The sequence below is a fragment of the Anomaloglossus baeobatrachus genome, chromosome 3 (genome assembly GCF_048569485.1).
Source record: "Anomaloglossus baeobatrachus isolate aAnoBae1 chromosome 3, aAnoBae1.hap1, whole genome shotgun sequence".
NCBI lineage: Eukaryota > Metazoa > Chordata > Amphibia > Anura > Aromobatidae > Anomaloglossus > Anomaloglossus baeobatrachus.
Window position 1 is genome coordinate 309,651,960 of NC_134355.1, and position 25,017 is coordinate 309,676,976.

The 25,017-nt window shown below is 44.1% G+C and overlaps 2 protein-coding genes across 3 annotated transcripts in view; one reads left to right on the forward strand and one right to left on the reverse strand.

The window, feature by feature from the left end:
• The window catches only part of MCM9 (minichromosome maintenance 9 homologous recombination repair factor), a 123,396-nt gene that overhangs the window by 44,740 nt on the left and 53,639 nt on the right, over nucleotides 1-25,017 (forward strand). The window lies entirely within an intron of this gene.
• The window catches only part of ASF1A (anti-silencing function 1A histone chaperone), a 29,345-nt gene that overhangs the window by 640 nt on the left and 3,688 nt on the right, over nucleotides 1-25,017 (reverse strand). Inside the window, exons 2-3 of the mRNA XM_075338294.1 lie at nucleotides 20,719-20,834; nucleotides 16,892-17,068 (exon numbers count right to left, since the gene is read on the reverse strand). Of these exons, the coding sequence (XP_075194409.1) occupies nucleotides 16,892-17,068; nucleotides 20,719-20,834 (293 nt within the window). The remainder of the gene's footprint in view (nucleotides 1-16,891; nucleotides 17,069-20,718; nucleotides 20,835-25,017) is intronic.

Here is a 25,017-nt window from a genome sequence, read left to right on the forward strand (position 1 = left end):
AGTTCTATATAGATAATTCAATATTTCAACTGCAGAGCCGTCACATTACCTGTGCTGGTATATCTCTACTGGAGGCTGGACCTGAGTGGTGGCATTAACAAGTAACGAGACATACCGCAGTATTATAGAAACCAAACTAGGGAGTTGCATCCCAGCTAGCGGGTGGGCGGACCCACTGATACCCAGTTTCGGGGGGGAGAGGGGGGGGGGTCCAACCAGGGTTTTTTCTTTATTTTTGTACATAAGCAAAAAACCCTGTTCGGGCCCGGAATTGATCCCGGATATCTGGCCGGACACCAGTCCCCACATGAGTCTGAGGACCTGAATCAGGCACTTTAAAATGATGGTATAGGGATACAGGCATTACAGCAGGCGTGTTATACGTACCAAGTCTCCAAGCAGCTGTAACGTTACTTCTGGTGTTGCTCATGCTCATGAACCTCGTGCATATGCACTGTTTCCCGCGCCCACCAGCAGTCCCGGCATCTCTAATTGGTTGCAGTCAGACATTGCCCCCAACCTGTGTGACAGTGTGTGTCTAACTGCAACCAATTACAGACGCTGTTCTTGTGTCTACATTAGTGTAAAAATAAATGTAAAAAATAGCATAGGGTCCCCTATATTATGATATCCAGCAAAGATCAAGCATATGGCTACAGGCTGCAGCCTGTAGTCGTGTGCTAATCTTTGCTGTGTATCAAAATAAGAGCTACAGCTTTTTTTAAAAAAAATAAATACGCAGCCATGATAAAGCAGACAGCTGTGGGTTGGTATTCTCAGGCTAGGGAGACCCATGCTTATTGGGGCCCACCCAGCCTAAAAACAGCAGCCTGCAGCCGCCCAGAGTTGTTGCATCCATTAGATGCGACATTCCTAGAACTTTATCCAGCTCACCCTGATTTGCCCTGGTGCAGTAACAATCAGGGTAATAGGTTAATGACAGTTCACAGCTGCCACTAAGCCCTAGATTAGTAATGGGAGGCATCTATGAAACCCTCCCGCAACATTACTAATCTGTAAGTGAAAAGAAATAAACACCGAAAAAATCCTTTATTTGAAATAAGATACAAAAAACCCCACCGTTTTTCAGCCTTTTATTAACCCCCAAAACACCCAGGTCTGACGTAATCCACACGAGGTCCCACGACGATTCACAGATCTGCTATATTACTGAAGGCACAGAGTGCAGAAACAGAACATGACCGTCCGCCGTGGGCTTTTGGCAGAGATTGAGCCGCAGCGATGAGCGGTGACATCACTCTGGTTATTTGTGGTCACAGCTGGAGGTTCCCATGGTCTTCTACCTGTGACCACAGGTAACCTGACCTCAGGTGACCTCATTGAACTGAGTGATCTCACTTCAGGTGAGGTCACTGAGTTCACAGACCTGCATCTCCTGACAGAACACACTGGGGTTTTTGCCAAGAGACGCAGATTTGGTGCTGAAATTTCTACACCATATTTCTGCACACAGTCTACACCTCCTGGCAAAAAAAAAAACGCGTCAAAACACCATGCGGTTATGATGCAATAGTGATGCGATATTATTATTTTTTTATTTTTTTTGCTGTAGATTGGGTGCAGGAATATGGTGTACAAATTTCTGTATCACATCTGCATCTTTGGCAAACAAATGCACAGAAAACGTTTTTGACCCTTTCTGTGCCGTTTTCTGCCAGGAGGTTCAAATTTGGTGCTGAAATGTCTGCTCCAGATTTAAGCACCAAAATCGCACCTCCTGGCAGAAAACTGCACTGAAAGGGTGTCAAAACCGTTTTTGTGCATTTTTTTTTTTTTTTTTTGCCCCGAGATGCAGATTGGTTGCTTTAATTTTCACACCATAATCATGCACCCAATCTATACCTCTTGGCAAAAAATACGTATCACTATAGTATCAAAACCGCATGGTGTTTTGATGCGTTTTTTCGCCAGGAGTTGTAGATTGGGTGGAGGAATATGGTGTGTAAATTTCAGTACCAAACCTGCATCTTTTGGCAAAAATCGCGGTTTTCTGGCAGGAGATGCAGGTCTGTGAACTTAGTGGCCTCACCTGAGGAGAGGTCACTCATTTCAATGAGGTTAGGTTACCTGCAGTCACAGGTGGAAGACCATCGAAACCTCCAGCTGTGACCGTAAAAAACCTGAGTGACGTCACCACTCAACGCTGTGGCTCATTCTCTGAGAAATAATGGGTTTTTTTCGGTGTTTGTGTTTATTTCTTTTCACTTACAGATTAATAATGGGGGGGGTGTCTCATACATGCCTCCCATTACTAATCTAGGGCTTAGTGGCAGATGTGATCTGTCAATAACCCCTTATTACCCTGATTGCCACCGCACTGGGGCAATTAGGATGAGCTGGGTAAAGTTCTGGGATTGTCTTATCTAATGGATGTGACAATTCTGGGCAGCTGCAGGCAGCTATTTTTAGGCTGGGGGAGGAGGTGGGGGGTGAACAAGCATGTGTCTCCCCAGCCTGGGAATACCAGCCCCCAGCTGTCGGCTTTATCATAGCTGGGTATCAAAATCAAGGGGGGACCGCATGCTGTTTTTCTGTTTTTTTTTTTTTTTTTTTAATTATGTAAATGTGATCCCTCTTATTATGATACACAGCCAAGATAAGCGTATGGCGGGGGGATGCAGTCTGTAGCCATCTGCTTTTATCTGTGCTGGGTATTATAATACGGGGGAACCCTACTCCAATTTTTTTATTTTATTTATTTTTACACCAATATAGACACACAGGCAGCGTCTCTGAATCCAAGTAGTCAGGCACGCTGTCACACCGGCTGGGGGGCGCTGTCTAACTACAACCAATCAGGCGCAGAGAGTGCAAGTGGGCGGGGAAACAGTGCATATGCATGAAGATAATGAGAATCCCCAGAAGTAGAGTTACAGCAGCTGGAGACTCTGTAAGTATAGCGCACCTGCTTTCCCCTTTTTGTCTTTATTTTTCATTCATTTATTTTTTGTATTACTATGGTGCCGGATCCGGATTATTACCCGAAGTTCCCTGATGAGCATTCTGGGCCCGGGTTCTTTTGAACCCGCGCAGATACGGACTTTTACAGTCTGAGTCCTCCCATCACTAATCCCAACCTCATAATGTACAGAACAATGCCAGGTGTTACACAAAAACCCTAAGCTACACAATTGTTTTTAAGGTGTGCATGTTTTAGTATGATTTTCTTGCTATATTTGATAGTTTCAGCACCTGTCAAATACCTATTAAATTGCTGTATTATTCACACCATAAAACAAAGCCATAGAAACACCTATGAAGCCCATGACCACATTTCCCTATTCTGTAGGCTGTGCTGATTTTATGTCTGGAGAGTCTGTTAATAATGTACCTATATGGCTATATTCTGCTGTTCATGTGCATTGATAACCTGGCCATTGTGTTGCTTAATAGAACATTACTCTCTCTGAAGCTTATAGCTACTATTCAGAAAGTAAATAAAATTGAAGGTTCTATATAATGTGGCAATAATTGGACCAGTAGGGATTCTTGGGAGATAAAGCTGCTGACTTACCACAGTCTGAAAGGCACAAGTCCAAGAAAATAGTTATGTCACTATCTGCTCCAATTTAATGACTCTTTTTCTAGTCATGCATGCTGCACCTTATAGATAGCAATGCTGATGCAGATAAGGTAGGACAGTTTTCCTAGAGTTGCTGCAACTTCTAGTGATTAGAAGAGGCAAAAACAGTTGAATCCTTGTTGAGCATTAGTGGCTTATCCTTATAATTGACCCCTTCACCACCTAGCCTGTTTTCACCTTCTAAAGGTCCAGTCACACTAAGCAACTTACCAGCGATCCCAACAACGATAGGGATCGCTGGTAAGTTGCTAGGAGGTTGCTGGTGAGATGTCACACTGCAACGCTCCAGCGATCCCACCAGCAACCTGACCTGGCAGGGATCGCTGGAGCGTGGCTACACAAGTTGCTGGTGAGCTCACCAGCAACCAGTGACAAGCCCCCAGCGCCGCGTGGAAGATGCTGCGCTTGGTAACTAAGGTAAATATCGGGTAACCAACCCGATATTTACCTTGGTTACCACCGCACGGAGCTACACGTGCAGAGAGCAGGGAGCAGCGCACACTGAGCTCTGGCTCCCTGCTCTCCTAGTTACAGCACACATCGGGTTCATTTCCCGATGTGTGCTGTAGCTACATGTGCAGAGAGCAGGGAGCAGCGCACACTGCTTAGCGCTGGCTCCTTGCTCTCCTAGTTACAGCACACATGGGGTTAATTTCCCGATGTGTGCTGCAGCTACATGTGCACAGAGCAGGGAGCAGCGCACAATGCTTAGCGCTGGCTCCTTGCTCTCCTAGTTACAGCACACATGGGGTTAATTAACCCGATGTGTGCTGCAGCTAAATGTGCACACAGCAGGAGCCGGCACTGACAGTGAGAGCGGCGGAGGCTGGTATCAAAGGTAAATATCGGGTAACCAAGGACAGGGCTTCTTGGTTACCCGATGTTTACATTGGTTACCAGCCTCCGCAGAAGCCGGCTCCTGCTGCCTGCACATTTAGTTGTTGCTGTCTCGCTGTCACACACAGCGATCTGTGCTTCACAGCGGGACAGCAACAACTAAAAAATGGCCCAGGACATTCAGCAACAACCAACGACCTCACAGCAGGGGCCAGGTTGTTGCTGGATGTCACACACAGCAACATCGCTAGCAACGTCACAAAAGTTGTTCGTTAGCAGCGATGTTGCTAGCGATGTTGCTTAGTGTGACGGGGCCTTTAGGCTAAGAACACACATCCGGCTTTTCTCCCGTTTGTCGGATCCGGCGCGCTCCCGTACAGTGTATATAGTACAGTGGATGCGCGACAAGCTCCGGTCACGTGTTGTCATGTGACTGGAGCACGTGACTAGGAAGTTGCAGCGCACCAACTGTACTGTATACACTGTACGGGAGCGCGCCGCATCCGACAAACAGCAGAAAAGCCAGATGTGTGTCCTTAGCCTAAAAGGCCAAATTTTACTATTCTGACCAGCGTCACTTTGATATAATACCTCTGGATCACTTCAACAGGTACCAGTGATTGAGGTTTATTATTTTATGGCCTATTTTACTTTGTTAGTGGTAAATTTAGGCCAATTTATTTATGGGAAAAAAAAATGAAAACTTTTGCAATTTTAACATTTTTTTTACTTTTTATGCCCTTAAACCAGAGAGTTATGTCGCAATCTTTATTAAATAAAATTTCCCACATGTCTATTTTTATATCGGCACCATTTTTGAAACGTATTTTTTTGGGTTAGGAAGTTGGAAGGGTTAAAAGTTTCAGTAATTTCAAATTTTTCCACCAAAATTTACAAAACCATTCTTTTATAGAGTATAACACATGTGAAGGTTATTTTGAGGGTCATATGTGACAGAAAATATCCAAAACTGACACCATTCTAAAAACTGCACCCCTCAAGCTGCTCAGAACTGCATTCAAGAAGTTTATTAACGCTTTAGGTGCTTCATTGGCACTAAAGCAATATGGAAGAAAAAAAAATTAAAATGTAAAAGGGTAACGGGAATAATTGAACCATACAACTTGTTGTGCAATTTCTCTTCAGAATGCGAATACCCCATATGTGATGGGAAAACTGGACGCACGGCAGGGCTCGGAAGGGAAGGAGCGCCATTTGACTTTCAGAACACAATTGTCTGGAATAGATAGCGGACATCATGTTGCGTTTTACAGAGCCCTTGATATGCCTAAATAGTGGAGCTCCCCCACAAGTGATCCCATTTTGGAAACTAGACCTCCTCAAATAATTTATTATTAGATATGTGCTGAGCACCTGACACCTCCTAAGCCGTGAAGATTAACAAAAAATAGTTAAATCATTTTTTCCCCAAAAAAATATTGCTTTAGCCCAAGTGGTAACAGGATAAAATGGACCACAAAATCTATTTCACAATTCCTCCTGAGTACACCAATACCTCATATGTGGTGAAAATGTACTGATTGGATACACTGTCGAGCTCCAAAAGGACTTATTGACGTTTTGGAGCTCAGACTTTGATGGAATTGTTTGCAGGCGTCATGTCAAATTTCCAAAGCCCTTGAGGTGCCATAACAGTAGAAACTCCCCACAAGTTATCCTATATCGTAATGGATCTAGGGTTTTCCCGATAATGTGAATTTTATAATGGGGTGGCATACGTAAATTATGTCGAGTACATCAGGTTGGCATATGTGAGTTGTGTAGAATACATCAGGATAGTATATCAGAACATAAGAGGTTAGTTTAATGTCCTGAAGAAGAAACCTTTGCTTCGAAACGCATAGACGAATAAACTACTTATGCATATATCTTGGTCTCCTCCATTGGCAGCGCGGAATTAACCTCTTAGATTCTGATACACTGCTCTTAACATTGCCGGTCCCAAGCAGCCTCCTACTCTGTGGTTGTGGACACACAACCCCAACCAGGTGAGCATACTACATTTGTATTTTACCACTCTGGAGTGGAGAAGGTGCTATAGGGACTTACCAGTTACTATTCTTGAATACATCAGATTTGGCATATGTGAGTTGTGTAGAGGTAAATCAGGTTCTCATATGTGAGTTGTGTAATTTGCATCCAGTCGTGCAATAAGTTAGAGCAAGTCAGAGATGAGTGATAGTTTGAAACATTTTTTTTATACACTGGCCAGGTGTCTCATTGCCAAGTAATGTCCTTTCTTATCTCCCCCCCTCCCCCCCCATCTGTGACACTTTTCAGTTTGAGGGCCCTCTCCTGGGAAATGTTACACTTGTACAATATGGACACCTTCAGTTTCAGACGTACTGTGGCCCGCTCCTTCCTGACTTCCAAATATTAGGGCCTTGATCACAACCTCCTGGAACTGAAAAAATGGGCAGGCTGGCCTGTACATCGTGATGGCATGTAAGCATTCTACGTTGCCATCTCTATGATACGCATGGCACTCTGTGGTTGGAGAACTTGATAAGCAAGATCAGCTCCCACCCCCCCCACACGTTTTTATTGTACCCTGGACATAGTCCGTTTTATGGACTTGTGCAGAGGCATTTCATACAGCTGTGGGGGGTGCTGCCATCACCATGTATTGTGGTCAAGAAAAGGATATCCCTCGTTTTTATACTGGACCACCAGTAGGTGCTCGCTACGTTTTGGCTCTGTTCTCGCCCTTTCTTAGCAGCTGCCCAGTTGGTATCCTAGGGAGTTCTCTCTTGTCTTTGTGCACAGTACCGCATGCTGTGGTAGCTTTGGCAGAGAGGAATTTGAAGGGGGTACTGGTGTAAAAGTAATATGTAGAGGTGATAACCCTTATCCAGCAGTAGGTGCACCAGATTCCACATAATTTTCCCACTCACTCGCAGGACATGGGGGGATTCAGGAGGGTTCACTCTGGGTGTTCTTCCCTTCATAAACCCTAAACCTGTGGGTGTACCCTGAGGTACTCTCACATAGCTTGTAGAGTTTAATTCCATACCTGGCCCTCTTACTGCGCAGGTATTGTAAGAATTTCAGCCTCCCTTTGCAATGTATTAGAGACTCATCCAGACAGATGTCACTTTCAGGACTGCCCACCTCAGCAAACTTTTTGCTGAACTGCCGAATTTTGAAATGTAATTTTTGAAAAGTTGGGGTCATCTAGGGGAGGACATTGTGCATTATCGTTGAAATGCAAATATCTGTAGATGGCCTCAAAGTGTTTACATGTCATAGCCATTTGGAATACTGGCGTGTTATCTAAAATGTCAACACTCTAATATTGCCAAAGTTCTGGCTTCTTCACTAACCCCTTGTAAATAACTAGGTCCCAAAACGTCATCATTTTTACTACGTCAAAGAGAGTCCAGTTAACAAATGATTAAGTGCGATTTTGGGCCAAAAATTGTTGGGTGTATAAATTTGTCACGGCTACTCTAAGATTTACGAAATTCTTTGAAAAAGTCGATTTCTGTGTAGCTGGCAGTATCAAATTTGGAATCCTAATTGGGCCACAAAATCAGGAATCTGTGGTGGGGAGGGGTGTGAGGTCCATAGGGGATCACTAACAGTGGGTTTTGGCTCATTTGCTGTCCTGGGTCGTCTGCGTTGCAGTTCGTTATCAGTGGAGGAAGAAAAGGATGAAAAATAGAGGTGGGATCCTGTCCCTCACTATCAGTGTCAGCGCAAGGACAGCGTATACCTCCTCGGCCGAATAGCATGTGTGTGGTGAAAACGTATTACAGTAGAAGAAAGAGAAAAAGAAACCAAAGAAAAGAATCTTAAGAGAAAAAATAAAATAAAAAATTAAAAAAAAAAAAAGAAACTTATTAAACTGACAAAGTAAAAACAAGTCACTCAGCGACCACAACTAAACTACACTTTATGTAATTATGTGCAGTAGAAAAAAAAATGGTATCGGTTCTACAAGAATTTTCCACTACAATTACTAAACAGCCGTCATTAAAAAAAACAATTACTGAGAGGCCGCAACTGATGCTAATTGACTATACTCAGTGAAAAATACTGTATTAGATGCTGATTACTACAGTATATTTTTACTATTCCTAATCTAGCCCTATCAACAAATTAAATTAAATTATTATTATTATTATTATTATTGGATTCTTTCTACAATGCTTTGAAAAAACAAAACTAAAACAACCATATGCTGATCAGCGGCTGCAGGATGCAAGCACCGATGTGGTGCAAAAGTGGCAAAAGAAATGGACAGGGGGGAAAAGTCCTGGCCAAAAGCGAGCACGGATGCCAATAAGTAATGTGTGTCACTGATCAATGCTCAGCACGTAAGTTGTGCTAAAGAAAAAGAAAAATGCCAAAATGGAGTAATCAAGTACCGATCAGCACTTGGTGGCATAAGGGGTGGTGAGGAAGGATTTAGTGAGGGGGCGGGAAGAAGGAATGGAGTTGTTAAAAAAGGAAAAAAAAAAAAGCAGACGTGGTGGAACAAGCTAAAAATAGTGTGTGGCACCACAAGTCCCTGCAGATGCGCAGCAGAACGACACAATGACCACTCTACTTAAGTCTCCAAATTAGAATGAGCCAGAGCAGAGTGATCACTGTCAGGTCACTGATTGGACGATAACGTCCTATTGCATCTATCACTCCAATCTGTGCTGGGCCTGGTGACGTCACTGTTGCCTAGATCCAGCCTATGATGGTGCTGTTCTAGCACCAATCGTAGCTGGACTGCAATGTCTGAGACACTTATTTGTTGCAATATTGAAATCGCTTTGATTGGCTGGTCAGAATTGGACAGAAATCACAGTGATCGTAGTTGCGGAGGGGGGCGCCACAAATCCTCACATGGTGACTAGTCCCGGTGTCCTGCTGACAGAAACAGGAGGCACCTTCATGTGATCCCCGTGGTTTGTCACCATAAGTCCTAGATCTGGAATCTCTTCCTAACCATAATGTATGGGTGCGTCTTAAGTCGTGAAGGGGTTAACAGGTTTGTACATGTTATAGGAAGCTAAGAAAATTTGATCCGGCTTCACAAGTAAAATTTCCTTTTATTGTAAATACATTAAAGTCCGGGAAAGGTAACAAAACTTAGGCTGTGTTCACACACTGCGTTTTTTTACCTGCGTTTTTGGTGCGTTTTTGCTGCAGAAATTTCTTGAGAAATTCTTGTAACCTTTCTGCAGACATTCCCCAGCCAAACCTATGGCAAAAAAAATTAGCTGTGCGCACACTGCGTTTTTTTCCTAAAATTCTTTCAGTAGATTTTCTTAAGAAAAAGAATGAGCATGTCACTTCTTTTCTGCAGCTAACTGCGTTATTTGCCATAGATAATGGCACAATAATGCAGGGAGCAACCAGCGGTAAAAACGCACCAAATCGCGGTAAAAACGCAGGTGCGTTTCTGGTGCATTTTTTAACGCATGAAGAAAGGAAGAAATTCCAGCAACTTCAGGAGAAAGTAGAATTTTCTTAAAAAACAGTTTCTTTATTGGTAATAAAAATATTAATATTCCATCCAAGCAAGACAAAAAAAATAGAGAGGCAAGACAGAGGAGCTGTTTCCTACGCGTTTCAACCTGAATAGGTCTTAATCATGGAATGGCATTCCATGATTAAGACCTATTCAGGTTGAAACGCGTAGGAAACAGCTCCTCTGTCTTGCCTCTCTATTTTTTTGTCTTGCTTGGATGGAATATTAATATTTTTATTACCAATAAAGAAACTGTTTTTTAAGAAAATTCTACTTTCTCCTGAAGTTGCTGGAATTTCTTCCTTTCTTCATGTGTTCTCACCCAGGTCAGGGTGTTTCCGTGCACCGGAGGTAAGATTTGGGAGTGAAGAGGGGAGAGCTGAAGTTTCTTCGTTTTTGTTATTACATTTTTTAACGCAGGTGCGCTAATCCTTCACTCTTGAAATTTTCAAGAAATTTCTTAAGAAAAATCCTTTTTCTAGTGTGCACATAGCCTTAATCAATTCATGCCCATGGCAATCTCCATTCCTTTCTGGTGTGTGAACACCCTTAATTTTGAATTAAATTGATTTGTATTTCTTCCATTTTCTTACTATTGCAGTAACAGTTGTCTCCTCACCCAGCGTCTTTCTTATGGTTTTGTAGCCCATTCCAGCCTTGTGCAGGTCTATGAGCTAGTCTCTGACATCCGTAGGCTACATGCGCACGCTGCTTCTTTTTCGTGTTCACAAACTGCAGCCAAAACTGCACCTTGTCAGAGAGAGCCTGGAAATGTCACAAAAAATGTAGGTGCTTTTTTGGTGCGTTTTTGGCTGCAGTTTTGTCAACAATTGTTTCATGTATTTTTCAGTTCAAACAAGCCCATAAAGCTTGTTGAATTGAAAAAAAAAAATTAGAAATAAATAATTAAAAGAAACTGGTGTGCGGTCCCCCCAATTTTAATGCCAGCCAGATAAAGCCATACGGCTTAAGGCTGGTATTCTCAGGATGGGGAGCTCCACGTTATGGGGAGCCCCCCACCCTAACAATATCAGTCAGCAGCCGCCCAGAATGGCCGCATCCATTAGATGCGACAGTTCTGGGACTGTACCCGGCTCTTCCCGATTTGCCCTGGTGCGTTGGCAAATCGGGGTAATAAGGAGTTAATGGCAGCCCATAGCTGCCAATAAGTCCTAGATTAATCATGTCAGGAGTCTCTCCGAGATACCTTCCATGATTAATCTGTAAGTTACAGTAAATAAACACACACACCCGAAAAATAATTTATTAGAAATAAAAAAAACACTAACAAATTCCCTCATTACCAATTTATTAACCCCGACAAAGCCCTCCATGTCCGGCGTACTCCAGGATGGTCCAGCGTCGCTTCCAGCTGTGCTGCATGGAGGTGACCGGAGCAGCAAGAATACACCGCCGCTCCTGTCCCTTCCATGCAGCAACTGAAGACAGCCGCGCGATCAGCTGAGCTGTCACTGAGGTTACCCGCGGCCACCGCTGTGTCCAGCGGTGGCCGCGAGTAACCTCAGTGACCGCTCAGCTGATCGCGCTACTGCGTGGAGCTGACAGGAGCGTGGAGGACAGGACTATCAGCGGCGGCAGTGGCAGCGAGAGGGGTACATCATCTCCCCTGTGCGTGCATGTTGGGGACAGCGGTACTTCGGGGAACACGTGGAGGACGGGACTATCAGCGGCGGCAGCAAGAGGGAAAAATCAATCTTTTCAGCTGCCAATGTCCATCCCCCTCTAGCTGCCGCCGCCGCTGATAGTCCCCGTCCTCCACATCATCTCCCCTGTGCGTGCATGCTGGGGACAGCGGTACTTCGGGGAACACGTGGAGGACGGGACTATCAGCGGCGGCAGCGAGAGGGGGATGGACATTGGCAGCTGAAAACATTGATTTTTTTCCCTCTCGCTGCCACCGCTGCTGATAGTCCTGTCCTCCACATCATCTCCCCTGGGGACAGCGGTACTTCGGGGAAAACATGGAGGACGGGACGGGACCACTTGCCTGACCTCACTTCCTGACAAATCACCTGCGTTTTTGGTACCAAAAACGCAGGTAAAAGGCAGGTAAAATGCACCACTTTTGATTAGCATGCATTTTTCCTGCGTTTTTGATGCCCTCATTGATTTCAATGGGTGACAAATGTTGACAAAAACGCAGGAAGAATGAACATGCTGCATTTTTTTTGTCACAAACTGTTGACAAAAAAAACGCTGACAAAAACTGCAATGTGCGCATGACAAATCTGACTTCTCATAGACTTTGCTGGGAAGTCAGATGTCAGAAAGTTCTGCTGACAAAACTGCAGCCAAAAAAGCAGGAAAAAAAGCAGCGTGCGCATGTAGCCTTAGGCTACATGCGCACACTGCATTTTTGGCTGCAGTTTTGTTGTCAGAACTTTCTGACATTTGACTTCCCAGCAAAGTCTATGAGAAGTCAGATTTGCTATGCGCACATTGTAGTTTGTCAGCGTTTTGTGTGTCATACGTTTGTGACAAAAAAAAAATGCAGCATGTTCATTCTTCCTGCGTTTTTGTCAACATTTGTCACAAAAACGCATGTTGTGAAAAACGCACCGAAAACACAGCAAAAACGCACCTACAATTACAAGCATTTTTTGTGACACTTCCAGGCTCTCTCTGACAAGGTGCAGTTTTGGCTGTAGTCTGTGAACACAAAAAGATGCAGCGTGCGCATGTACCCTTAGAAAGCTCTTTGATCTTCCCCATGTTGTAGAGGTTAGAGTCTGACTGACTGAGTCTGTGGATAGGAGTCTTAGGCTATGTGCGCACGTTGCGTAAATACATGCAGTTACGCTGCGCTTTGTAGCGCAGCGTAACTGCATGCGTCCTGCGTCCCCTGCACAGTCTATGGAGATTGTGCAGGGGCCGTGCGCACGTAGCGTTTTAGAGCGCAGCGCTTCGGCTGCTGCCCGAAGCGCTGCGTAAAAAGAAGTGACATGTCACTTCTTTCCTGCACTTTGCCAGCAGCTCCTGCTCTGTCTATGGCAGGAGCTGCAGGCAGAGCGCATGGAATCGGCTTCACTACGGACATTTCTGCAGCGATTTAAAGCGCACATGTGCTCTTCAGATCGCTGCAGAAATTTCTGCAGTGAACTGTACGCAACGTGCGCACATAGCCTTATATACAGGTGACGATTTAATACAAGTGTCTTTAATTCAGGTAACGAGTTGATTAGGAGCATCTAGCTGGTCTGTAGGAGCCAGAATGGTTGGTAGGGGGATCAAATACTTATTACTCTCTGCAAAATGCAAATTATTTTTTATAATTTATACAATGTGATTTTCTGGATTTTATTTTGGATATTTTATCTCGCTATTAAATTAACCTTCCCTTTAAAAATATCGACTGTTCATGTCTGTCAGTGGGCAAACTTACAAAATCAGCAAGGGATCAAATACTTATTTCCTTCACTGTATACACCTTCCCACCTACTTGTTTTCCTCTCTACTCTGGCTCTAGGAAACCAGAGTTGTCAGTTAGAGGAAAGGGGGAAGATAGAGGAAAAACAAGCAGGTGGGGAGGTGTATTAAAATGTTTGGCTGTGCCATGATGTACAGAGCGCTTTCAAGCAGCCCTTCAGCATTCTGAAACATCATTTTTACTTGTACACACATGCAGGTGTGTGACGCTGACAAATACCGTATTTTTCAGTTTACAAGACACACCAGATTAATAATTGCACCCCAAATTTAGAGGGAAAAAAAGTGGGTTTGTCTTATAATCCAAAGGTCTATTACTGGGGGGAGGGGGATGATGGTAACGGTGGTGGAGCAGGGTCACAGGAAGCAGGGAGGATGATGGCAGTGGTGGTAGAGCAGGGCGATGCTTCAGGCGACGGGTGTTCCCAGATGCTGTGAGGTAGGCAACTTCCAGAAACTGTCGGCGGTGCGGGCTTCAAAGAAATGGCGCCCAAAGTTGGTGCGTGTACAGATTGAGCTATTGACAAGCACGCGCCACTTCCGAGTGCCATTTTCCTTAAGTCTGCTGCTGGGAGATCAATGGGCTGGAGGTGGCGTGTGTGCAGATGGGATCTTGAGCTGAGAGCTCCATCTGCACACACGCCGCCTCCAGATGCCATTATTTTCACCCCACACCGCTGACATTTTCAAGATGCCCCTGTCACACAGCCCACCCCGCAGCAGCAACCCCAGCACAGCGCCTGCCTCCTGCAACTCCTCTAAATCACCACCTCCCGGTAAGGTGCATTCGGATTTTAAGATGCACCCCATCATTTTCTTCCCAATTTTTTTGAAGGAAAAGTGCATATTATAATCCGAAAAATACGATATTTCACAGAACTGACTGCCATGAAGAGTGATGTGCGACCTAACAGAACCATCATTATAGAGCAGATCTCTCAATCAGGCTAGTTAGTTGTGTCAAGCGCGGGTTTCACAGCATGATGGCGGATCAGTGTTGTGACGTTGCAGCAAAGGATTGCTAATCTGTCTGCAATGAGGTTTTTTGTTTGTTTGTTTTTTTTTTTATTTGCAGCTTTAAAGTACAGTGGGGAAAAAAAAGTATTTATTCAGCCACCAATTGTGCAAGTTCTCCCACTTATAAAGATGAGAGAGGCCTGTAATTGACATCATAGGTAGACCACAACTATGAGAGACAAAATGAGAAAGTAAATCCAAATAATATCACCTTGTCTGATTTGGCAAGATTTTTTTTTTCTTTTCAAATTATGGTGTAAAATAAGTATTTAGTCACCTAAAAACATGCAAGATTTCTAGCTTTCACAGATCTGTAACTTCTTTAAGAGGCTCCTCTGTCCTCCACTCATTTCCTGTAGTAATGGCACCTATTTGAACTTATCAGTATAAAAGACACCTGTCCACAACCTCAAACAGTCACACTCCAAATTCCACTATGGTAAAGACCAAAGAGCTGTCGAAGGACACCAGACACAAAATTGTAGCCTCATACCAGGCTGGGAAGATTGAATCTGCAATAGGCAAGCAGCTTGGTGTGATGAAATCAACTGTGGGAGCAATAATAATCAAATAGAAGACATACAAGACCACTGATAGTCTCCCTCAATCTGGGGCTCCACGCAAAATCTCACCAAATGGGGCCAAAATGAGCAAAAATCCCAGAACCACACAGGGGGACCTAGTGAATGACCTGCATAGTGCTGAGACTACCGTAACAAAGGTTACCATTAGTAACACACTAGGCCGCCAGGGACTCAGATCCTGCAGTGCCAGACGTGTTCCCCTGCTTAAGCCAGTACATGTCCGGGGCAGTCTGAAGTTTGCTAGAGAACATTTGGATTATCCAGAAGAGTATTGGGAGAATGTCATATGGTCTAATGAAACCAAAGTAAAAGTGTTTGGTAGAAACGCACCTCATCCTAGTTTGGAGGAGACAGAATGCTGAGTTGCAAAGAACACCATAACTACTGTGAAGCATGGGGGTGGCAACATCATGCTTTGGGGCTGTTTCTCTGCAAAGGGACTAAAATGACTGATCCGTGTACATGAAAGAATGAATGGGGCCATGTATCGTGAGATTTTGAGTGCAAACCTCCTTCCATCAGCAAGGGCATTGAAGATGAAACGTGGCTGGGTCTTTCAGCATTATAATGATCCCAAGCACACCGCCAGGGCAATGAAGGAGTAACTTCATAAGAAGCATATGAAGGTCCTGGAGTGGCCTAGCCAGTCTCCAGATCTCAACCCCATAGAAAACCTTTGTAGAGAGTTGAAAGTCTGTGTTGCCTAGGGACAGGCCCAAAACATTACTGCTCTAGAGGAGATCTGAGTGGAGGAATGGGCCAACATACCACCATCAGTGTTTGCCAACCTTTTGAAGACTTACAGAAAACGTTTGACCTCTGTCATTGCCAACAAAGGATATATAACAAAATATTGAGATGATCTTTTGTTATTGACCAAATACTTATTTTCCACCATAATTTTCAAAAAAATCTTGCCAAATCAGACAAGGTGATTTTCCTGATTTTTGTTTTCTCATTTTGTCTCTCATAATTGTGGTCAGTTATGATGTTAATTACAGGCCTCTCTCATCTTTTTAAGTGGGAGAACTTGCACAATTGGTGGCTGACTAAATACTTTTTTCCCCCACTGTTTGTGCACACCAAGTATTTGTAGCAGAAATTTCTACAGCAAAAATGTCTCTTTGCCAGAAAAATATGTAAAATTCACATTTAATGTTATCCCATTTATCTGATTGGGTGGAAAACGCTGCCAAAATACTGAATGGAAGAAGTGACATGCTGCAGGTTTGAAATCTGCGAGGCCCATAACCGTGTGAGTTCAGAAATCTCATTCTCTTTGCTGGTATAGTAATACACCGTTTTTTTGCTGATAAATACGCCAACCTGTGAACAAGCCTTACTGTGCTTGAGTGACAGCAAATTGCACAAATGTTTGGACACCTGACTTATTCCTACTGTCACATGATACGCGTCACTGTGTAGCCCCCAGCCTTAAAGGGGATGTCCACTATGACAACCTCTTCTCATTTACTGTATTTCTTCATATCGAATAAAAACAGCTTTTTACTCACCTTCTGGTGCCAACACTCGCTTGATATTATATCACATGAACCCTGCAGCCAATCAGTGGCCACTACTGGCCTGCTTCACTCTCCTTTCCTGACATCCAGACAAATGGAGTGAGCAGCAGCAGTTCTCCCTTCATCCAGTCAGTTTCATCCAAAGGAAAGAAGCTAAGCAGCCGCCAATTGCCTGTAGGGCTCACGTGACAATGTCACTGCAGGCGAGTACAGTATGTTTTCATTTTACACTTTTACATAGGACAATATAGCTGTTGAAGAGGGGGTTTTCTGAGTAGTGGGCAACTTCTTTTCACATACGATACATCCAGTGATTGCAGGAAAGTTCTGAATAAGTTGTTTTTTTACATGTGTAGAAATCCTGGATAAACCTTTCCACTCCAGACCTTACCTTGGAAAAGTCTGGTTTTACAGGTGGGTTTTCCCGTAACTCTGTTTCAGTGTATTCGTTATTCACATAGTATCCAACTCTGATAAATTCCTGTCCCCTGTATGTACAGGTAATTAACACAACTGTGACACCAACTGCATCTGCATCCGGGATAAGTCCAGGATTTGCGGCATCTGCCTGACAAAACAAAAAATACGCAGATTGTTACAATAAAAATAATGTTTGTTTAGTACATGCTAATCAGATCAGATTGTTGTTTAAAATGATTTGGTGATCCACCACCCTCAAGTAGATGCCACATGGCAGACTTCACACTATGCCCAAGCTACATGCTCCACAATATCTCAGTGCCCAACTTTCTGCCAAAGAACGATGCTTGCTAAGAGGACCAATCACTAGGATTTTCATATATAAAGTAAAGCCAGTGCTATGCTGGTACTAGAATGCTGATTTAGTTGTGAGATCGGAAGTATACTTTCTGAAATATAGGCAAGTAAAGCTTGTGGTATTTGATGAGAGGTGCAAAAGAAGTTCTAATAAACTTACGCCCCCCAAAGGAATATCTAATCGGTGGGTCGGGTTTTGCTATTCCCGCTCCTGTCTGCTGCCTGTCCTTCCTCCCCCTGTTTTCCTCCCTTCTTCCTCCCCCTGTAATAACAGAGACAGGGGGAGGAAGGACAGGCAAGCAGACAGGGGCAGGAATAACTAGCAAAACTCGACGCACCTATTAGATATTCCTTTGGTGGGCGTAAAGTCAGCTGATCCCCCTGCCTGTTACCACAATGCTTCTGTAAATGTCGGCTGCGGGTTTGCGTTCATAGGAGATTGTGATTTTAGTTATACAGAGCAGTGCTGATGCACTGCTCTATATAGCACGCACGATAGCAGCTTTAAGTTCCTAAGGGAAGAATGGCACAATAGTTGACATTACTACAGGATAGGACATTCCTACAAGGAGAGGACAAGGGTGAGCACATTACTACAAGAGGACAAGGATATACATACACATTACTACAGGATGGGGACAAGGAAGGGACCATTACTACAAGATAGGGATCAGGATGGGCAAATTACTACAAGATGGGGACATGGGTGGGCACATTACTACAGGATGAAGACAAGGATGAATATATCACTACAAGATGAAGACAAGGATGGACACATTACTACAAGATAGGCACATTAGTACAAGGTCGGGGCAAGAAGGGCACATTACTCCACGATTGGGACATTACTACAAGATGGGGCATGGTTAGGCAAATTACTACAGAATGGGGACCAACATGGACACATTACTACAAGATGGAGACAAGCATCGGCACATTACTACAAGATGGAAACAAGCATGGGCACATTACTACAGTCTGAGGACAAAAATGGGAAGATTACTACAAGAAGGGAAACAGGATGAGCACTTTACTACAGGATGGGGGAGGATAGGCACATTACAACAGTATGGGACACATTACTACAGGATAGGGACCAGGATGGGCACATTACTACTGTACAGGATGCGAACATTACTACAGGATGAGGACATTACTACACAATGGGGACAAGGATGGGCATATTACTAGAAGAAGAGGAACATAATGGGGGATATTACTAAAAGATCAGAACCAGAATGGGAACATTACTAAATTACTATATGATGCGAATTGTAAAACAATATTACTTACAAGAGGATAAAATGTTTTTAAAAAAATTCAAAATAAAGCAAACTTTTTTTATTTTTTTTTATATACATAAACAACAAAGTGCATGTTTGTTATAATAAATGAGCGAAAAATGTTTAAAAACTGTGATCGAAAAAGTTTATAGATAAAAAAAAAAATGGTACCACCAAAAAATGTACTTTGTCCTGCAAAGAATGCGGCTCCCCCAAATATTTTTCTAGGTGCGGCCAATATGCCCAGCTGTGTTTTGAGACTCCTGGTCTAGTGCTTCAGAGAAGTCCCATCAACTAATGCATGTCTTACACTCATGGTTTCTCTCATGAGCTTTTTAACTAGTTTATGACCAGGCAATTTACACCCCCCCCCCCCTCCCCGTTCCTGACCGAGCACATGCTTGGGTGTTGAGTTGTGCAGTTTTTTTCTCATTTTGGCATTTAATTTCTTTTTCTCACATGGGGTTTCATGTTCCAGTTTTTTGTCATATTCCTTATACCCCCCCCCCTTCCCTCACACATTTTATGACAACAAGGACCACTGAGAGATATTTTCTAAATGTATGTTCTTTCCGTAACAAATCTTTTTATATATTGGAGGTTTTGTTTTTTGTGTGTTTTTTTTCCCTCTGGCAAGCAAGGCCACTAACAGTGATATAGTTTGATGGAGGCTTTTTTTTTTATACCTGCTTGGAAATGGCATTCGGAGTGTACGCAGTATCTCGGTTTAACTCCATAGCGGTGGACAATGTGTACACTCCCAACGCCACTTCCAAGCAGTGTTACTTAGGCAGCATGCTTTACTGATAAAGGTCTGAAAATAAAACAGTAACGTTTACTGAATTGGATTGGCTGCTTTCCCAAATTAAATTAAGTGCACCACATTGGAGTGCCTGGTTCTATTATTATTGTATGGCAGAGCTGACTGAGTCTCCTAAGGCTGCTTTCACACTTGCGTTGTTTAGCATCCGTCACAATCAGTTGTGTGACTGATGCAATGGATGCGTTGGAGATTGTGGTACAACAGATGTGACTGATGCTGCAATAAAAATCTGGGGGTTTTTTTGTTTTTTTTTCTGTTTTACCGGCAGCCGGCTTTTGTGAACTATCAGCTGATTGGCCGGCAGATAAAACGCAGGGCCATCAGTCACGATCCGCCGCTAATAGAAGTTTATGGGGAAAAAACTGATTCCTGCAAAATCTTTTGCAGGCTACCGTAATTCCTCAAGGCGACGGATTGTGACTGATGCAAAATAACGCAAGTGTGAAAGCAGCCTAAGGCTATGGGCACATGCTGCGTTTTTATGACTCTGCATTTTTGGCGGCTAAAAAACGCACAAAAACGCACCCGCGGCAAAAAAAGCATGCGTTTTTACCGCGATTTGGTGCGTTTTTGGCTGCGTTTTTGATATCTGCATTTTTCTGCATTTTTCCAGAGCATTGCATGGGGGGAAAACGCAGGAAAGAATTGACATGTCCATTTTTTTCGTAAGCTAAAAAACGCAGCTTAAAAAAAAAAAAAAAAAAAGTTGTGTGCGGACAGCAAAAATGAACTCATAGACTTTGCTGGGGAAGCAAAGTCATGCAATTTTGAGGCCAAAAACGCACCCCAAAAACGCCGCGAAAAACGCACAGTGTGCAGATAGCCTAAGACACAGCAGTTTCTGCACCCTCCCCATACCAAGCGATTACATGACCACTGGGTCCAGATGATTAACAGCCAACAGCACTTCCTTTTACTGCATACACAGACCTTATTTAGTTTTGCATATACAGTGAACGACGAGTAGGCAGAGACAGTAATAGTCTCTGGCTGCTCTATAAGGAGCTCGGCTGTGTCTGACACCTGGCTCTGCGCTCCTGCAGCTGCATGATTGCGTGCAGCTTCTCCACTATGTAGTGACATATTAGAACATCACTGCACAGTAGATTGCTAACTGCCAGGATGTTTTTAGTCTATGGGTGGTATGTATGACTGCGTATATGGTATCTGCAGGTTGCCCAATATGTTTGAGTGAAGTGAGAGCCATTTGCGCGTCAGCTGACCCTAGAATGAGCACCTACCCCAATCTGCAATGGTGAGTTTATTATCCTGTTTTTTAGATTGGGGCTAATGGATTTAGAGAGAAGATTTCTAGATGTAATAATGTAATCTTACCTGGAATACAAACATGTGCCGTCCTGCGGGTACTGGGCCTACTAGCACAGAGTCCAGCACTTGGTCGTATTCTTCACTTTCAGCAGATCCCACATATATTATTTTCCATTCCAAATCTAAAGAAGATAGTCACATTAAAAGAAAGATTAATATTGGCTATAAATGTGGATGTAAGAAAGGTGTTGCATCTGCATATCACTAGACTAGGGTTTCCAACCTCCTAGTTCTTTCTAAGGCTGGTTTCACACTACGTTTATTTAACATCCGTCCATAACGTTTTTTTAGCGGAAAAGCGGATCCAGTGCAAATGCGTTTTCATTTCAATGCATTTGCAATGGACTCGCGTTAACATGCGTTCACCTGCGTTTGCGTGCGTTATAGTGAGGATCCAGCGACTTGCAGTTTTTTAACATGTTTCAAAAACGCTACTTGTAGCGTTTTTGAGCTGCGTCCAAATACTGCAAATTGCTGGATCCTGACTAAACAGCACGCGAACGCATGTGAACGCTGGCGTGCTGATAGACAGGATCCTGCTTTTGTACTGAGCATGCCCAGAAAGTACTGAGCATGCCCAGAACCAGTCTCGCGTGATCTGTCTCTCTCTCCTCTTCCCTCCCTCACCCCCTCTCTCTCTCTCTCTCTCTCTGTCTTTCCCCCTTCCTCCCCTTCCTCTCTCTCCCACCTGAGAGCTGCGGACACTCGTAACCAAGGTAAATATCGGGTAACCACTTCTCTTAGTTACCCGATGTTTACGTTGGTTACGTGTGCAGGCAGCCCTGCTCCTAGCAGCTGCAGACACTCGTAACCAAGATAAATATCGGGTATCCAAGGCCGATGTTTACCTTGGTTACCAGCGTCTGCAGCTGTCAGAAGCCTCCTCCCAGTCTAGTTCCCCTCACTCCCGATCACATGACGCCAATGCCCGCCCCTAAACATCCAGTGCAGGATCCTGCAAAATAACAGATGCGTTTGCATACGTTATTTGCTGTAAAAGCAGGATCCGTATTTCCGCTAAAATAACGTTAAGGACGGATGTTAAATAAACGTAGTGTGAAACCAGCCTTACTACATGACTGTAGTGACAAGGAGATTACATAGACTGGTGGTCACATTGCCTCTCTACTCAGTGTCTGTGGGTCTGATACACTGTAGAACCCCCATGGCAAAGAGGAGGATGAAGATCTACCTTTCTCAGGTTTTTATCTAGTCACTTATCACTCCAGCTCCATTGAAACTCCATTGTTTGAAAAAAATTAAGTGGGTGTAACTTCTGAAACTACTCCAGATGGAGTCCGACCCCAACTAGGCAGACCCAAAGGCTGCATAAAACACTTCACAAAAAAATAATAATACTAAATACCTCCAATTAGAAATGTAGTATAGTTCTCCTGATATAGTCATGTATTTTACCTCATGTGCAGGGCATTGCAACTTAGGTGTCCATGGTTACAACCACGAGCAACTAACTCACTATATGAGTGGCCATAACCATGTATGACTACACTGCAATGCCCTGCACATGAGGTAAGAGACAGGGTTATATCAGGAGAACTATACTATATTTCTAATTGGAGGCATTTGCTAATATTATTATATCTACTACTTGTTGGGATAGGCTCTTGGAAATGGGAATACACCTTTTAAGGGGTTAAAAAGAATGTTGTGGGTTTTTTTTTAAATACTTTAATGAGCTGTAAAGCAAAACATTACTCCACTGTTAAAGGGCAGCAATCACCAGGATTTTCGTATATAACCTAAATCAAGTATAGGGCTGTACTGGCACTATCAGGCTGATTCTATACATACCTTATAAACCTACAACTTCCCTTATAGGGAAGGTCTAAATTCAAGCAACCAAACCAAAAAACTCCCAGTGACCAATCCACAAATTGGCAAGATAGTAAGGAGGGCCACTGGTAAAGGAAAGACCAACACAAGGACTTTGTGCAATACAAAAATAATTTTATATATATTTCCTTTACCAGTGGCCCTCCTTACTATCTTGCCAATTTGTGGATTGGTCACTGGGAGTTTTTTGGTTTGGTTGAGTCTATACATACCTTTAGTGGTCAACTCGGATCTATTGGTTTTGAAACACAAGCAAGTAAAGTTTGTAAATTAAGCAGCATTTTGAATGACAGCAGCTGCCGATCAGCTAATAGCTGGGGTGGGTATTCATAGTGATTCCTGCCCCCGTCAGTTGTTCCTCCCCCTGTTATTTATGCTAATTCTATTATAGAATAGTTTTACTATCTGACTAGAAGGACCTGTGCTGTCATACCCATGTGACCAGAAGGGGCATGGCCTCCGCCAACAGAAAAATAATGTTTCTTCTTGGTATCAGCTATTAGCTGAGGCCCTGCCCGTTCTGGTCACATGGGTATGACATCAGCACAGGTCCTTCTAGTCAGATAGTAAAACGATTCTATAATAGAATCAGCATAAATAACGGGGAGGATGGATAGGCAGTGGGCGGGATTCACTATGAAATCCCACCCCAACTGTCAGCTGATCGGCAGCTGCTGTCATTCAAAAAGCTGCTCATTTTACAAACCCTACTTGCTTGTGTTTCAAGCACCATATAGTAATTCTGCCCAACACCTTGTAGTAATGTTCCTGGTCCTCATGTTGTATTAATGTCCTCCATCCTGTTCCCCTTCTTGTAGTGATGTGCCACATTCTGGTTACCCATCTTGTTATAATGTCCCCATCTTGGTCCTCATCCCATAGTATTCTGCCCCATCCTGGTCTTCATCTTATAATGTCCCCATCCTTGTCCTCATCCTGTAGTAATGTGCCCCATCCTGGTTCCCTTCTTGTAGTAATGTGCCCCATCCTAGTTCATCGTGTATTATTGTGCCCCATCTTTGTCACCATCATGTAGTAATGTGCCCCATCCTGTTCCCCATTCTGTAGTAATGTCCCGTTCTGTAGTAATGTTCCCTATTGTGCTGTTCACCTACCTACACACCTACCTACACACCTACCTACACACACACACACACACACACACACACACACACACACACCCCTTCTCATCTGTCCTCTGTTCTGCTTCTTGAGGCCCGCAGACACGTAGACCCCCTTGACGATCGTGGCCCGATGCACATGGCTGCCACAGTCAGCACTTTTTCACGTCAGCTGCTTGACTCTGATTGGCTGATGGCTGCCATTGGTATAGCTGTGCTGAGAGCTTCTCTGCATGGCGCCAGCAATACATTCACCTGAAATAAAGCACTGACTGGCAGCCACGTGCATCAGGCTGCAGTAATCAAAGAGGTCTACCTGCCTGTGGGCTGCAAGAAGCAGTGTTTGAGATGCCTGATTTAGAGCAAAGCATATTCATGTATTTGAAAGGCCCAGTCACAGTCCAGACCTAAATCCTATTGAGAATCTGTGGCAAGACTTAAATTGCTGTTTACAGATGCCCCCGTCCAATCTTACAGTGCTAGAGCTATTTTTTTAACGAAGCATAAAGGTCCAGTCACACTAAGCAACTTACCAGCGATCCCAACAACGATAGGGATTGCTGGTAAGTTGCTAGGAGGTTGCTGGTGAGATGTCACACTGCGACGCTCCAGCGATCCCACCAGCAACCTGACCTGGCAGGGATCGCTGGAGCGTCGCTACACGAGTTGCTGGTGAGCTCACCAGCAACCAGTGACCAGCCCCCAGCGCCACGTGGAAGATGCTGCGCTTGGTAACTAAGGTAAATATCGGGTAACCAACCAGATATTTACCTTGGTTACCAGTGCACGCAGCTACACGTGCAGAGAGCAGGGAGCAGCGCACACTGAGCGCTGGCTCCCTGCTCTCCTAGCTACAGCACACATCGGGTTAATTACCCGATGTGTACTGCAGCTAAATGTGCACAGAGCAGGGAGCAGCGCACAATGCTTAGCGCTGGCTCCTTGCTCTCCTAGTTACAGCACACATCGGGTTAATTACCCGATGTGTGCTGCAGCTAAATGTGCACAGAGCAGGGAGCAGCGCACAGCGGGTGCAGCTGCACAGGGTACATATATAGGGTATAGAGTACAGGGTGCAGCTGCACAGAGCAGGGAGCAGCGCACAATGCTTAGCGCTGGCTCCCTGCTCTCCTAGTTACAGCACACATCGGGTTAATTACCCGATGTGTGCTGCAGCTACATGTGCACAGAGCAGGAGCCGGCACTGACAGTGAGAGCGGCGGAGGCTGGTAATAAAGGTAAATATCGGGTAACCAAGGACAGGGCTTCTTGGTTACCCGATGTTTACATTGGTTACCAGCCTCCGCAGAAGCCGGCTCCTGCTGCCTGC